This window comes from Streptopelia decaocto (assembly GCF_964273445.1).
Source record: "Streptopelia decaocto genome assembly, chromosome: 19".
Lineage (NCBI taxonomy): Eukaryota > Metazoa > Chordata > Aves > Columbiformes > Columbidae > Streptopelia > Streptopelia decaocto.
In genome coordinates this window covers 7,390,673-7,405,426 of record NC_138674.1, presented here as the reverse complement: position 1 = coordinate 7,405,426, position 14,754 = coordinate 7,390,673, and the positions used below count along the sequence as shown (strand labels likewise).

Genomic DNA, 14,754 nt, shown 5'->3' with positions numbered 1-14,754 from the left:
TCCTCCCTTGGCTCCAAAGCTCATCCTGCTCAGAGTTTGACAGGATTGCTTCAAACCCCTGTGACCCAAATCTCTACAACTGTCTCTGCTCAACAGCCTTTTACCACAGGAAGGGGAAAACTGCCAATGCAGACACCAAACCGGTGCCCAACCTGCCTGGAGAGCCAGGACAGTTGTGCCACACAACAGCAGCTTCTGAGGTAGGCTGGAGGGGATGGAACTGAAACGATTTCAATCCAAATCAGAGTATCAGAGAATCATGGAATCATTTAGGCTGGAAAAGACCATTAAGAACATGTAGTCCAACCGGAAATCAAACACTGCCCCGTCCACCACTAAACCATATCCCAAAGTGCCACATCTCCATGTCTTTTAAACACCTCCCGCAATGGAAGCTCCAATCCTGAGCTGGCAGGACACCACTGGCTGCAGTTGGACATAAGATACTGGTCATGGCTGTGAGTTCAGCCCTCGCTGCAGAATGTCTCACACCCTCACTGAGGAGGGCAGGGGGCTGGGAGATGGGAGCACGTTTCAGTTTCCAGATCCCAGCACAGAGCCCAAACCATCCTACCCTTGGACTCTGGATCCCATTTCCTGAGATGCAAAGCTGGTGGCCTTCTGAGGATAATCATGTTAAAAGGCATGAATAATTCTTCAACGGTTTGTGTAATATGTCCAGGAATGTCAGTTGTATATGCTTATATTTACATATTTGTAAAATAGTACACTGCATCTGTGGTTGCCCCTCTGGCAATGACAATTAAATAGGTATTTGCACTAGAAGGCTCCATACCTCATCCACAAGCACACAGCTAAGTGGTTCAGATGAAAGGTGGTGTGGCAAACGTCACCCTTTGTGTCCGCAGGTGATGGACACTGCTCATGTGCCTCTGCAGAGAGTGGCAGGAGCTGGATCCCCTTCTCGGGACAGATTCCTTCCAGGAGAGACACAGCCACAGGGGAACTCAGTGGGTCTTTACGGCATTTCACTCGGCATCAGTTTGACATATTGGGTGCTGTCCTGTGACTGCCCTTTCTGCACAAATGATCATACAAACACAACCATTTAGTAAGACACGGTCATAAGGGGCTGTTATGGACAAGAAATGTAACCATGAACTCTGGAGAGAGCGAGGAAGTTTATAATAAGCACCAGGAAGAACCAAGAAGCTCGAGGCCTCTTCTGAAGAGCGGGAGGTCTGATCAGCCGCGATTGGCCATTGTAGGTGTGGGAGAGGGTCAGGGCATGTCAGGGAGAAGCAATGAGATGGTGATGGCTTCAGTGAACCCTTCCAGCCATGTCTGAGCCCAGAAATGGAAAGCAGTTGATGTCTGCAGGTGGAGGAGGAACAGAAGGAAGGTTTTCCTGGGAATACGGAAGGAAGAAAGGCCTCTCTGGGTTAATCATGTATGGCAGTGCCATTTGCATGCTGTGGGCATGGCTGTGGCTGGGAGATGGGGAACGGCTGCTGCTGGGGTGGCTGTGCTCAGTCATGGCCCATGAGCTGACCCTGCTCTGCTCCTCTCTTACACTGCCCACACTTGGATGGTCCTCAGGAATCATCCATGACCCTGGTGGATGCATGAACCTCCTGGAGTGATGGGCTATGGATGCAAATAGAGGATTCAAGCAAGTGTGGGACTGGGACATTGACTGGTGACCATTGCCAGGTGTATGAAAGAAGCTGGATGAGTTGTGAGGAACTCACAGGCATTTCCAACTCCACAGAAAACCAGAGCCTTACAATTAAACCAAGATCAGTTGGCATAAAACTCACCACCAAAACACAAAACTCTCACACTGACCACAGGAAAAGCCTTGAAAAACATTGGAGAAAGATCTACCAGGTCCCAGGGGTCAGGGCTCAGCCATTCTGGTGATGAACAAGCATCAAGGGCTGACATGACACCAGAGCCACCTCCACATGGCCCTCACCACCTGGAACCAGCGTCTCCAAGTCTTCCCTTCACCAGCCTCCAGGGACAGGGACCTGCACTGGTTGTTTCCTGCACAGCTGTGTCAGTGATGGCCCTTCATGGGGTGCCAAACACCCCCAGAAACTTGGGGTTTGCTGCTGCCTTTCACTTCATTAGAGGTTTGTTCATTCTCTCAGTAGCTGCAGTTCAGGATCATGACACCAGAGGGCTCATTAACATCTAAAATGCTCTTACAAGCCAATGCTCTGTGCATCATTTTCCTAAAGGCTTCAAGTCGGGTGTGGATCATTAGAGAGATTTCATGAAGAACCAAACAGAGACCATTTCTAAAATAAAGAGCAACAAAGCCAAATTTCTTCTATTTCCATCTCTGCTCTCCCTTCTTTCCCTCTCCAGAACAGGTGGCATCAGCAGCCTCCAGTCCATATTGATGTGTTGCATCTCCTCATGAAGACTGAATATGTCAGAAAAGTGCGTACCTAAATCACCATGTGAGTGACGAGAGAGGCCAGGACAGCTCAAGAGGAGTCACACTCCTCTGGACCAAGAGGTGGGTGTTCCTGGCAATCTCAGGTGTCACAGCACAGCGATACTTGTGTTCAGGAGCTGGTCAAGTGACCCATCTCCTGTTCTGTAACGGTGTCTGAGTTTGCTCAGGTCACCCCTGACTTGAGCCCCATCCACTGCTGGGTGTTCTCCAGACTCCTGCCTTCAGGAACAAAGTCCCAGGAGACCTTGCTGGTGAAGATGGAGGCAAAGGAGCCGTGAAGAACCTCAGTCCCGTCTGATTCTACTCTTATGACATTCAGCAGCAGGCCCACGTTCACCCTGTCTATTCTTCTACTGCAAGTGAAGCTCTCTCAGCTCATCTTGCTGCCCTCAATCTCTCCTTCATCTATCAAGTCCAGGGGAGCTTTGGTATCTCTACATCCATGGACAAGGTCTCTAAATTCCTCCTTTGCAGCTTCCCCTGCTTCCACCTCCTGTGTACTGCCTTTTTGCCCTGCAGCTCCATCGGATCAGAGAAACAGTCTCACGAGATAAATGCTTCTTTACAGGGGTATTTGGAGAGATCATTTCTTGTGCTTGGAGCAGCCTGTCCTGTAAGGCTTGTTTAGATTTCCTGAGCTCCTTCACCCTTCAGAGCTGCGTCCCATGGCACCACATGTATCAACCCCCCAGTATGACCAAGTCTCCTCTGGAGCCCACCAGCCTGTGCTCTGCTGCTGGCCTTCCTCCCTCCTCTGTGGTGCCTGGGACCCCTCTGTGTCCTGCTCACAACAGCCAACATGGACACTGATGTTCACATCCCTCACCAGCTCTTCCTTGTTTCCAAGTTCCAGATCCACGCAAGCATTACCCTTGTTGCCCTACCAGGCAGACGTAAAGCAATTGGCCCAAGATCCTTTGGAGTGTTGGTACCTGTATCTTTGCCTGACCAGTGAATGTCAGGGCAATCACAGTTCCCCATAGGAACGTACTCATGCACTGGTGAGTTGCTCGAGTTGCTGACAGAAGATCCATTTCTTCTCCATGATCAAGTAATTTGTAGCACACATGTTGTCACCCTGTACTGGGCTTACGTGGCAAAGCCTAGGAACTGGGGGTGAGTGTGGCTGTGCTACAGTTGTCACTGCTCTGAGAAGACAACAGGGTTTGACCAACATCAGACAGAGCTGATTTCAGCTGCTCCAAGATGGACCCACTCCTTGCCAAATCTGAGCCACTCAGTGATGCCGGCAGCACCTCTGGGATATTGTATTTGAGAAAGGGTAAAAACGCTGCACAACAGCAGGTGTGAGAGAGGAGGGAGGAAATGGGAGAGAAAAGCACTGCAGACACCAAGGTCATATCCCACAGGACCCAAGCAGGTCCCTCAGCAGCCAAATCCTGCTCTCCTGAAATCCTGCTCTTGGCCTTGTTCTCATCTCCCAGGAGCCTCAGCTCCACTTTCCCATCCCTGACTGTTCCATCCTGACCAACTCTTTCTGGTTTGTAAGTGTGAAGTCCCACAGGGCACCTCACCCCACTGACTCCTCAGTCACCCGTGTCAGGAAGATGTTGTCAATGGGCTCCAAACCCTCCTGGATGGCTGGTACCTTGCAGATATTAGGATATCTCAGGTCTGCCATGAGGACACGGCCCTGGAAACATGAGGCTTCTTTCATTTGTCTGAAGGAGGCCTCATCTCATTCCTCTTCCTCATCAGTGAGTCTGTAGCTGATGTCCAGTCACCACAACACTGCCCATGTTGTTCTGCCCTCTCATGCTGACTCCTCAACCTTCAGCTGACATTGTCTGTCCCCAGACAGAGCTCCACACATTCCTGCTGCTCTCCCATATGAACAGAACCTCCCTCTTTGACTCCAGACCTCTGGTATTATGAGCACCAGATGCAAAAGACCCCACAGTTTCTCCAGGGGATGGTATTTATAGTGTCCTATAACTCCTCATGCTGTTATGTTGGGAGATACACCCCCATCAGGATAAACAATCTGCATGCAAACTTTAACAGCTGAGCAAAACAAGATTCAATCCAGGGAGAGTCCAGACCTTGAGAAGATCTGGGATTTACCCAACAGAAAACTCTTAATTTCTGGAAGGAGAAATGAGCAGTGATGTATCAGGGGGGACAATAACCCCATCGATCAGGACAGAGCAGGACCTGACACCCTGAGCAGTGACCCTGAGGAGAAGGGCCTGGGCACTCCAAGGTCCCCACACCAGCCCGTGGTGCACGCTCACCATGAACAAGGCAGCTGCACACGGGGCTGCATGAGGAGGAGCGTGGGGACCCAGACACCTGCAGTTCTCATCCCATTCGGTTCAGCACTGGTGTGACCCACACACACGGGTGTGTGCCAGTGTGCGGCTTCCCAGTTTGGAGCAGCAGGGAGGAACTGGAGAGTGCAGGGCTGTGCCAAGGCAGGTTCAGCACCTTGTGCACATGGTGTGGGGTGCTGAGGGACCTGGGCTGCTTTGGCCCAGCAGCGCTGGGGAGGCTGCAGCAGTGCAGGAGTAGCCTGAGAGTGCTTGAAGGGCAGTTTCAGAGATGGTGGAGGTTTTCTGCATAGTGGGAAAGAGCATGAGAAAGAAATAATGGCCCAAAGTGCAGCTGGGGAGGTCCAGGCTGGACATGAGCAGAAAGGAATGTGATGGAAGGGCAGTGCTGTGGTGGAGCAGGTCAGCAGAGGGAGTCTGCATCAGCCCAAGGCTTTGTGCTTCAAGGACCAGCTGGGGAGGATGGAGAGAGCTCAGCAAAGGAAGATGCTCAGACAGGAGCAAGGTGGGCAGCAGGGGGGATGTCTCCAGCCTGCAGGGACAGAGGTGCAGGGGATGGACAGCACAGGACAGGCTGTCATGGGGATGATCACGGGATGGAAAGAGGCTGAAAGCCCCACCAGACATGAGCTCCTTCTCCCCTTGGCTGTGGCTGTTGTCTGCACCTCTGATGCCTGTGAGGAGACACCTTGTCCTTCCAGCACAGGGGCCTCATGGCCTCCTTGTCCCCAGCCAGGAACCTGGGAGGTGTGGGACCATAGTCCTGCCCTTGGCCTTGCACAGCCCCACATCACACTGTCCCAGGAAGTGCCCTGGGCAACGTGGGAGGGACAGGATCTGATTTCCAAAGGGGAGTCAAGGTTTGGTCCTTTGCTAATGAAACACATCCAGCTTTACTGACTATCAGAGATATCTTTACTTTGCTTTTCCTGACTTGTCATCACTGCCTCCAGTTTTCTTCTCTAACCGGATCCTAGGAACAGTTTCTCAGTTGTGTCCCTCAGTGTGACCCATTAATGCTACAAGAAACTTTGGAGTTTACATCTGAGTTTGACTTCTTGAGAAGTTTCTTCAGCTTCCCCTCAGGGTCAGAGTTTCATTGACTCAGCACCAAACGCACCAGAGGGGTCATTAAAGTGCCTTGGGCTGCTCCTGTGCTGCTGAGCTGGGCTGGGCTCCTGGGACACAGGGAGCTCATGGCAGCGGCAGCGCTGCAGAGAGACAGCTCTGCCCAGGAGCAGCTCCTCTGCACACGCAGCAGGGCTGAGGGCTCTGCCTGGGGATCTCAGGAGACGAGCAAGGCAGAGAGAGATTAAAGGTGGTCAGGACTGGGAGGATGCTGAGAGCTCACTGGAGGAGAAACCTTTGCAGCCCTTGCCATGGTAAGTCTCAGGGTGTAGGGCAGTGCAGCTGTAGCTCCTGGAGGCACCTCCTGAAACTGGCACAGGCACAGCTTGTGGGATCTGTAAGGACGGGGCTCTTGTCAGGCCATGTTGAACAGCTGTGAAGCCGGGTGAGCACCCAGGGGTGCCCAGGGCTGTCCTGCAGAGCAGGGTCCCTGCACCCCAGGGCTGTGCCGGGCAGGGACTCTGCCGCCTGCCAGGGTCAGCGCTCAGCCTGCCCAGGAGATCCCATGGCAGCAGCTGTGGGGGGAAGGAGCGACCCCCGGCAGGGCAGGCAGGGAGCTTGTGGGGTTGAAGGGGGCTGTGTGGGTCAGGGCTGCTCAGAGCTCCAGATCCCCCCACACACATGGCAGAGGGTCCTTCTGAACAACAACATTGATACAGCAACAGCTGCAAGGGAAGGAGTCTGTGCTTTCAGTTTTCCACTCTTGCTCGTCTGGGTGTGCAGTGGGAGATGGGGATTTATTTCTCTCTTTGGAGAAGACACTGAGACCCCAGTTCTCGTTAGGTCTTGCCTGAGCTGCTCCTGAGCCCCTGCACACCCAGAGCTGCCCCTGGGCAGTGCCAGGAGGTGTGAGCAGGACAGAGCTGAGCACACAGCGGGTGGGACGGGGTCTGTGACACTGACAGGGAGCAGACCAGGGACAGACACACAGCTGCAGGCAGCACAGACATGGGCAGGGAGAGTTAACTGCTACCAGATATGCCAGGGACGGGATTTAGGAACCTCTCTCACATGCTCTTGATTGCAGAACCATTTCCCAGTGCAACCCCTGGTCTCCTCTCCTCCCCAGCAGACCCTCTGCCCCAAAGCCATGGGGTCCAGGTCACGAGTCTCCACCTCAGCAGCTGGACCTCCAGGTGAAGGGTTCCTGGAACGGGGTACTGAAAAAAGGTGCTAAAAGTACTTGCTCTACAGTGTCATTATGTGAGTGGCAGCAGCACAGCCGGGTCAGGAGAAGGTTCCACAGCATGCCCGTCTGCCTTTCTGTCCTTGCTTTATTTTCTGGTAGCACTGCAGTGTCCTTCCCTGTTTCTCCACCTGTCCCTGGTGCTCGTGCTCTCTGGGGTTGGGTTGGGAGTGTGGGTCAGTTTTTGTTCTGACAGCAATTCGGTGTATCTTGCTTCACAGGTGTGTTCATGGAAACCAGATGCCCAAGCTGCATTTTAAACTGTGATGAACTGTTTTTCTCAATTGGTAGAAAGAGAGAATGAGCGGATAAATCCCATCATCAAGGAGGGGGTTTTCCATGAGTAACCGCATGTTTATTTTGCTCAGAGAAGTCACCCCTAACATGTACCTGTCTTTCCTCCTTGCACAAGTCCTCATGCCCACAGGCAGCCAATGTCCAACAGCAGCTCCATCACCCAGTTCCTCCTCCTGCCGTTCGCAGACACACGGGAGCTGCAGCTCTTGCACTTCTGGCTCTTCCTAGGCATCTACCTGGCTGCCCTCCTGGGCAACGGCCTCATCATCACCACCATAGCCTGGGACCAGCACCTGCACACCCCCATGTACTTCTTCCTGCTCAACCTCGCCCTCATCGACCTGGGCTCCATCTCCACCATTCTCCCCAAATACATGTCCAATTCCCTCTTGGACACCAAGACCATCTCATACTTGGGATGTGCTGCACAGCTCTTTTCATTTCTCTTCTTGATAGTGGCAGAGTATTCTCTCCTCACCGTCATGTCCTACGACCGCTACGTTGCCATCTGCAAACCCCTGCACTACGGGACCCTCCTGGGCAGCAGAGCTTGTGTCCACATGGCAGCAGCTGTCTGGGCCACTGCATTTCTCAATGCTCTGCTGCACACGGCCAATACATTTTCACTGCCCCTGTGCAAGGGCAATGCCCTGGGCCAGTTCTTCTGTGAAATCCCCCAGATCCTCAAGCTCTCCTGCTCACACTCCTACCTCAGAGAACTTGGGCTTATTGTGTTCAGTGCCTGTTTAGGATTTGGGTGTTTTGTGTTCATTGTGGTGTCCTATGTGCAGATCTTCAGGGCCGTGCTGAGGATCCCCTCTGAGCAGGGACGGCACAAAGCCTTTTCCACCTGCCTCCCTCACCTGGCCGTGGTCTCCCTGTTCCTCAGCACTGTCATGTTTTCCTACCTGAAGCCCCCCTCCATCTCCTCTCCATCCCTGGATCTGGTGCTGTCTGTTCTGTACTCAGTGGTGCCTCCAGCAGTGAACCCCCTCATCTACAGCATGAGGAACCAGGAGCTCAAGGATGCCCTGTGCAAACTCATATCTTATTGTTTTGTAAAGCAATAAACTGCCCATCTGCTTCTACATAGGCATTTTAATGTAGCTAATTACAGGTCCAGCCTGTCATCTGGATTTTTTGTTGTTATTAGTTGTTTTCTTATTGTGATAATGTTGTCATCCCCTTTCTAATTCACTATTGGCTTTTCTTTTATAACTGTGCTGTGTAAATGAGAGGCCGTGCTCTCCTTGTCTCTAAACACAATAAACGGCTCTTTAGTGACTTGTTTTTCACTATATCCTTCCTGCAAGACCTTTTGGAGTTGCAGGGACAGTTCCTGTCCAGGGGTGGAGGGGAACAGAGTCCATCATGGCAGCCCTGCCAGGGAGCAGCAGCGCTTGTTCTTCCAGAGCTGTTCTGGTTCCACTCCACACTCTCCTTCTCATCCCTTGTGTTGGTGCAAGGCCTGAGTGCTCTGGCAGCTTGGTCACCGTCCTGCTGTGTGTCAGTCCTGTGGGCGCAGGGAGGGACAGGCAATGGGCACTGCTGTGACAGAGCTGGCCTCAGTAACAGTACTTGCACAAGGAAAAGTGATCTTCTTTGGGAAGTGCATGATGGTTTATATCTTCTTGCAAAGTTTCTCTCAAGCTTATTCCTACAAAAGTCACCCACTTATAAAATACCATTGTGCATCTGAACAGTGTGTGTGTGCAGGGCTGGCACACAGCAGTGTCCTCTCTCAGCCAGGCTCCTGCCAGAGACCTGCAGGACCAGCAGAGCAGGGGCTGGGCTGTGCCCCTGTGCACTGGACACCCCATGGAAGGAGCCCCAGGTCAATCACCATGGACTGGCCGCTCACAACCACCATTTCCAGCACTGGCCTCTCACCCCAGCTCAGAGGTCTTTGTCTCTTCATGGAATTACACTGAATGAGTAGGTGAGAGGTTCATGTTTGCATTGTACAGATGAGATGTGAGCATGCACATCATGTACATGAGGTGACATGAACCTCAGTCAGCAAAAACACCATCCTACCTAAAATATGTAAATCCTTTGCTAACTTAACCTAAAGTATGTATATCCTCTCAGTTTTGGTCAGTCTGCTGCTCTAACAAAGATAAAAGTGACGTTTAAAACACCTAATCAGAACCTGCAAAGAACACTGTCCTTGCAGCGCAGACACTCTGGAGCCTGCACAATTAGCTGAGTCTTGTTTTAACATCTGTCTCAAGACTGTGACATAAGGTGTTCTTTAGCTGAGCTTTGCTCCTTTTCCGCTCATTGTAATACTAAAACACACATCCCCAGGATGGGAGCCCCAGGCTCAGCCCGGGACCCTCTCTCAACAAGCATGTGTAGTGGTAAAATGATTATGTAACCAATATGCCAATGTGTGAACACTTGGCTCTTTAGGACTGCCGGGAGGGTCTGAATGTAGGGATAAGATGTGTATATAGTAGATGTTCCTTCTCTATCTGTTGTGCTGGTTTCATTCCAGCATCCAGACTTGCATAACTCTGGAATAAACAAGATCTCATCTCTGGGTGTGGGATTGGCTTTGCACTTCAGGTAGCGAATTCACCATGAGCAACCAGGAAGAAGGAAAACAATAAAAAATAAAAGAGGTAGGAGAGGACATAGAAAAGGTTTCAACATTTCACATTCCTGTCAAGAATGCTTCTCCTCTCAGACCTTTAGCAGGAAATGGATTTGATCAGTTTGAGAAAACAAGCATAGTTTTATCTAGTCAGGTCGCGGCCCATAAGGGGGGGATGGATGGGTGTGGGATTATGGTGTCAGTTGAGTCTCCGAAACTCATAATTGAGTGGAAAGACTTTGGCTGTGAAGGGGACAGTGGGGTCAGTTCTGTGTCTGGAGGTGACAGCCCAGCAGCAGGGACACGGCTGGGAAAGAACCTCTGCCCAAGGGCCCACAGGTCTTACCCATGAAGAGAGACGGGTTGTCATGTCCATCCCACCTGAGAACATGACGGGACAGCAGCAGGAACATGGTCGTGTCTGTCAGAGACACTGAAAGGCCAGCAGCACTCATGGGATTTAGAAGATCATGGCGAGGTGACTTTTCTCCGGTCAGGTAAAAGACCACAAGAAGCCTAACGGGTTGGGTTCCCTGCATGAAGGGCAGTTTATGAGAAGGTCGAGCTTTTCTTGATTGTGGGAAGAAGCAGGAAAGAGAAAAAAGAAGTCTACTTGGAAGGTGAGGACTGGATATAAGGAGGAAGAAATGTCACGGAAGGGCAGTGCTGTGCGGCAAGAGGTCACCCAGAGGGAGCTGGATCAGCCCATGGTTTGTGTTCCAAAGAGCAGCCAGTGAGGGTGCAGACACAGCAGTGAAGGTGCAGATATGCTGGGGTGAGAGCAGGTGGGGAAGCGAGATGGGTGTCTGCAGCCTGCAGGGAAAGAGGGGCAGGGGTAGCACCGTGTAGAACAACCTGTGGTGGAGATGGCAAAGGGCGCTGGAAGGCTGGAAGGGACCCACAGAACCCAGGTCTCTGTCCCTTTGGCCAGGGCAGTTGTCTCTGCCACTGAGGCCCAGGAGAAGACATGTTGTCCTCATGGCACTGGGGCCTCGGTGCCTCCTTGCAGCCCCATGGGGAAGCTGGAGGTTGTTGTCCCAGTGTTGTCCTTCCCTGGGCCTTGCACACCCACATCCCACGGTCCCAGGAAGAGCCCTGAGCCGTGTGTGAGGGACAGGATCCCCCTTCCATTGCCTGCAGGTCATGGCTTCTCCTTTCTGCTTCAGACAGCAAACCAAGGGGTTTCTCAGCATCAGAGCTGAAGAAAACTCAAAGGAGACCTCATGGTGGCTACAGCTTCCTCACAACGGGAGAAGGAGGGGAAGGTACTGAGCTCTTCTCTCTGGTGACCAATGATAGAACCCAAGGGAATGGAAGGAAGATGAGACAGGGGAGGTTCAGGTTGGACATGAGGAAAAGGTTCTTCCCCCAGAGGTGCTGGACACTGAACAGGCTCCCCAGGGAGGTGTCACGGCCCCAACCTGACAGTGTTCAAGAAGAGACTGGACACCGTCCTCAGACACACGGGGTGACCTGTGGGGTGTCCTGTGCAGTTGGACTCCATGATCCTTTGGGTCCTTCCAACTCAGGACATTCTATGATTCTATGAAACACTAGGTCAAAAGCCCATGTTTTCATTGTGCAGATGAGATGTAAATATACACATTATGTGCACGTCATTTGTGTGCATGTGGTGAGATGAACCCAAGGGAGCACAAATGCTGTCAGCTATTCCTTGGGGTGCCATAAAGGTCAGTGGGACAGAGATGGTGTTCAGGGGTCTCTTCCAACCTGCGTTATTGTAGGATTCCATGAATCTTTTCCTTGGAGAGCTCTTTCATGTCAGAATAGACAGAGAAAGATGAAGAAGAAAAAAAGGCAGAAGCAGAGATATAAAATGCCCCAGAGTAAATACAGCAGATCCTCTGAGGAATGTTTCTCCACTCAAACCATTGATGGGAAATCTATCAGATACATTTGATGAAAGCAGCTTAGTTTGATCTGCTCACACACTGGACCACAAGGAGGGTGATGGTGGGTACGATGTTGTGTGGTCACTTGTGTCTCAGGAACTCATAGTCCAGTAGGAAGCCAATGGCTGTGGAGGGGACTGTGAGGTCACTTCTGCCTCTGCAGGGGATTGGCCAACAGCAGGAACATGGCTGGGAAAGGACTGTGAGGTCACACACACGAGACGAGCAATCGGGCCCAATCAGCATGGCTGGATGAAAGGCAGGTCCTGCTTGACCAGCCTGATCTCCTTCTGTGACAAGGTGACCGGCTGAGCAGATGAGGGAAAGTCTGTCGTGGGGAGTGAATCCGCCACACGGGCTGTGGGTGTTGTGTCCTTAGACTGCAGTAAAGCCTTTGACACCGTATCCCACAGCATCTCCTGGAGAAGCTGCAGCTCATGGCCTGGATGGTGTATCTGCGATGGGTAAAGAACTGGATGAATGGCCGGACACAAAGAATTGTGGTGAAAAGAGCCAAATCCAGTTGACGTCCAGCCACAAGTCATGTCCCCAGGGCTCAGTATTTGTCTCAGTTCTATTTCATCTTTATCAATGATCTGGATGAGGGAATCGAGTGCACCCTCAGTACGTATGCAGATGACACCAGGTTGGTTGGGAGTGTTGATCTGCTGGCGGGTTGGAGGGCCATGCAGATGGAGCTGGACCAGCTGGATCGTTGGGCTGAGGCCAATTGTCTGAGGTTTAACAAGGCCAAGTGCCGAGTCCTGCACTTGGGTCACAACAGCCCCAGGCAGCGCTACAAGCTCGGGGAAGAGTGCCTGTAAAATTGCCTGGTGGAAAGGGATCAGGGGGTGTTGATCGACAGCAGCTGAACATGAGCCAGCATGTGCCCAGGTGGCCAAAAAGGCCACCAGCATCCTGGCTTGTATTAGAAATGATGTGGCCAGCAGGACTAGAGAAGTGATTGTGCCGCTGTACTCAGTGCTGGTGAGGCCTCAGCTTGAATCCTCTGTTCAGTTTTGGGCCACTCATCATAAGAAGAACATTGAGGCACCAGAGAGAGTGCAGAGGAGGCAACGAAGCTGCTGCGGGGCTGGAGCACAAGTGTGATGACGAGTGGTTGAGGGAACTGGGGCTGTTGAGCCTGGAGAACAGGAGGCTGAGGGGAGACCTTCTCGCTGTCCAAACTGCCTGAAAGGGGCTTGGAGCATGGAGGGTGTTGGTCTCTTCTCCCAAGTAGCAAGTGACAAGATGAGAGGAAATGGCCTCAAATTGTGCCAGGGAAGGTTCAGATTGGATATTAGGAAAAAAATCTTCCTGGAAAGGGCTGTCAGGTGGTGGAACAGGCTGCCCAGGGCAGTGGTGGAGTTGCCATACCTGGAGGGGTTTAAATGGTGTTTAGATGAGGTTCTTAGGGACATGGTTTAGTGCTAGATTTAGGTTATGGTTGGACTCAATGATACTAAGGGTCTCTTCCAACTGCAATAATTCTATGATTCTCTGATACCAACTGGAAAGTTCTTCTATCTCTTCTTCAAAGTGCTCTTTAAATACCTGCCTCTTTACCTACAGTCCTGAATCTTCTCTAATTAAGCACACAATCTTGAATACTAGACGGAAATGATGAAAGCACCATGTCTCTATCAGTCTGGTCTGATACCTGCCAGTCCCAGGCAAACACCTCAGGTACACGGGGCCTCTCGAGTTGTGTGCTTGTAGTGAGACTATGGAGCTCAGCTCGAAAAACTGAGAACTCCCCTCAAAACTGAAAACCAAACCAAATGAAACCAAACCAAAGCAACAAGAACAACAACAAAAAAACCCACACTTTTTTTATCAGATGAAATAATTCAGTATTTCCAATAAAATGTCTGTGGAATTTCTATCCTGCCAAAATATGAATTTTCACAATGTGTATGTACTGTGTCTCAAGTCGTCTCTTCAGAAGCCTGTCTGGACATTTGCACTTTCCATCGCTCCCCAGAGGTTCTTCACCTCTCACTCTTGGCTCATTCAGAGCCTCTCAGCTCTCACTCTGCTTTGAGCTTCAGGCAGGTAAAGTCTTTCAGCAGTTGCTCTCGTACTCCCTACAGGCAACTCTTCAATTATGGCAACGGACCTCGCTGGAAACTACTTAATTTAACCACAGAACTGAGAAACATCATTAAGTTCTATCACAGAATCACAGAATCACAGAATCGACTGGGTTGGAAAAGACCTCAGAGATCATCGAGTCCAACCCTTGGTTCAACTCTAGTCCATTTATTAGATCATGGCACTAAGTGCCATGTCCAATCTGAGTTTAAAAACCTCCAGGGACGGCGAGTCCAGCACCTCCCTGGGCAGCCATTCCAATGCCTGACCACTCTCTCTGTAAAGAATTTCTTTCTAATATCCAGCCTAAATTTCCCCTGGCAGAGTTGAAGCCCATGGCCCCTTGTCCTATTGCTAACTGCCTGGGAGAAGAGCCCAATCCCCACCTGGCTAGAACTGCCCTTCAGGTAGTTCTAGAGAGTGCTGAGCTCAGCTCTAAGCCTCCTCTTCTCCAGACTAAACAACCCCAGCTCCCTCAGCCTCTCCCCATAGGTCTTATGTTCAAGTCCCTTCACTAGTCATGTTGCTCTTCTCTCGACCCGCTCCAGCACTTCAATCTCTTTCCTGACCTGAGGGGCCCAGAACTGAACACAATACTCCAGGTGTGGCCTCCCCAATGCAGAGAACAGGGGAAGGGTCACTGCCCTTGGCCTGCTGACCACGCTGGTTTGATACAGGACAGGATACCATTGGCCTTCTTGGCCACCTGGGCACACTGATGGCTCATGTTGAGCTTCCTGTCCATTAGTCCCCCCAGGTCCCTTTCTGCCTGGCTGCTCTCCAGCCACTCTGTGCCCAGCCTGGAACGCTGCAGG

The 14,754-nt window shown here is 51.5% G+C and overlaps 1 protein-coding gene across 1 annotated transcript; it reads left to right on the top strand.

Annotated features, from left to right (window-relative positions):
• Positions 1-7,470: 7,470 nt before the first annotated feature.
• On the top strand, positions 7,471-8,403 carry LOC309448147 (olfactory receptor 14J1-like; the record flags this gene model as incomplete). The annotated part of the gene is made up of 1 exon (XM_082069421.1): positions 7,471-8,403. One exon carries the CDS (start codon positions 7,471-7,473, stop codon positions 8,401-8,403), a length of 933 nt encoding a protein of 310 aa, XP_081925547.1.
• Positions 8,404-14,754: the final 6,351 nt, after the last annotated feature.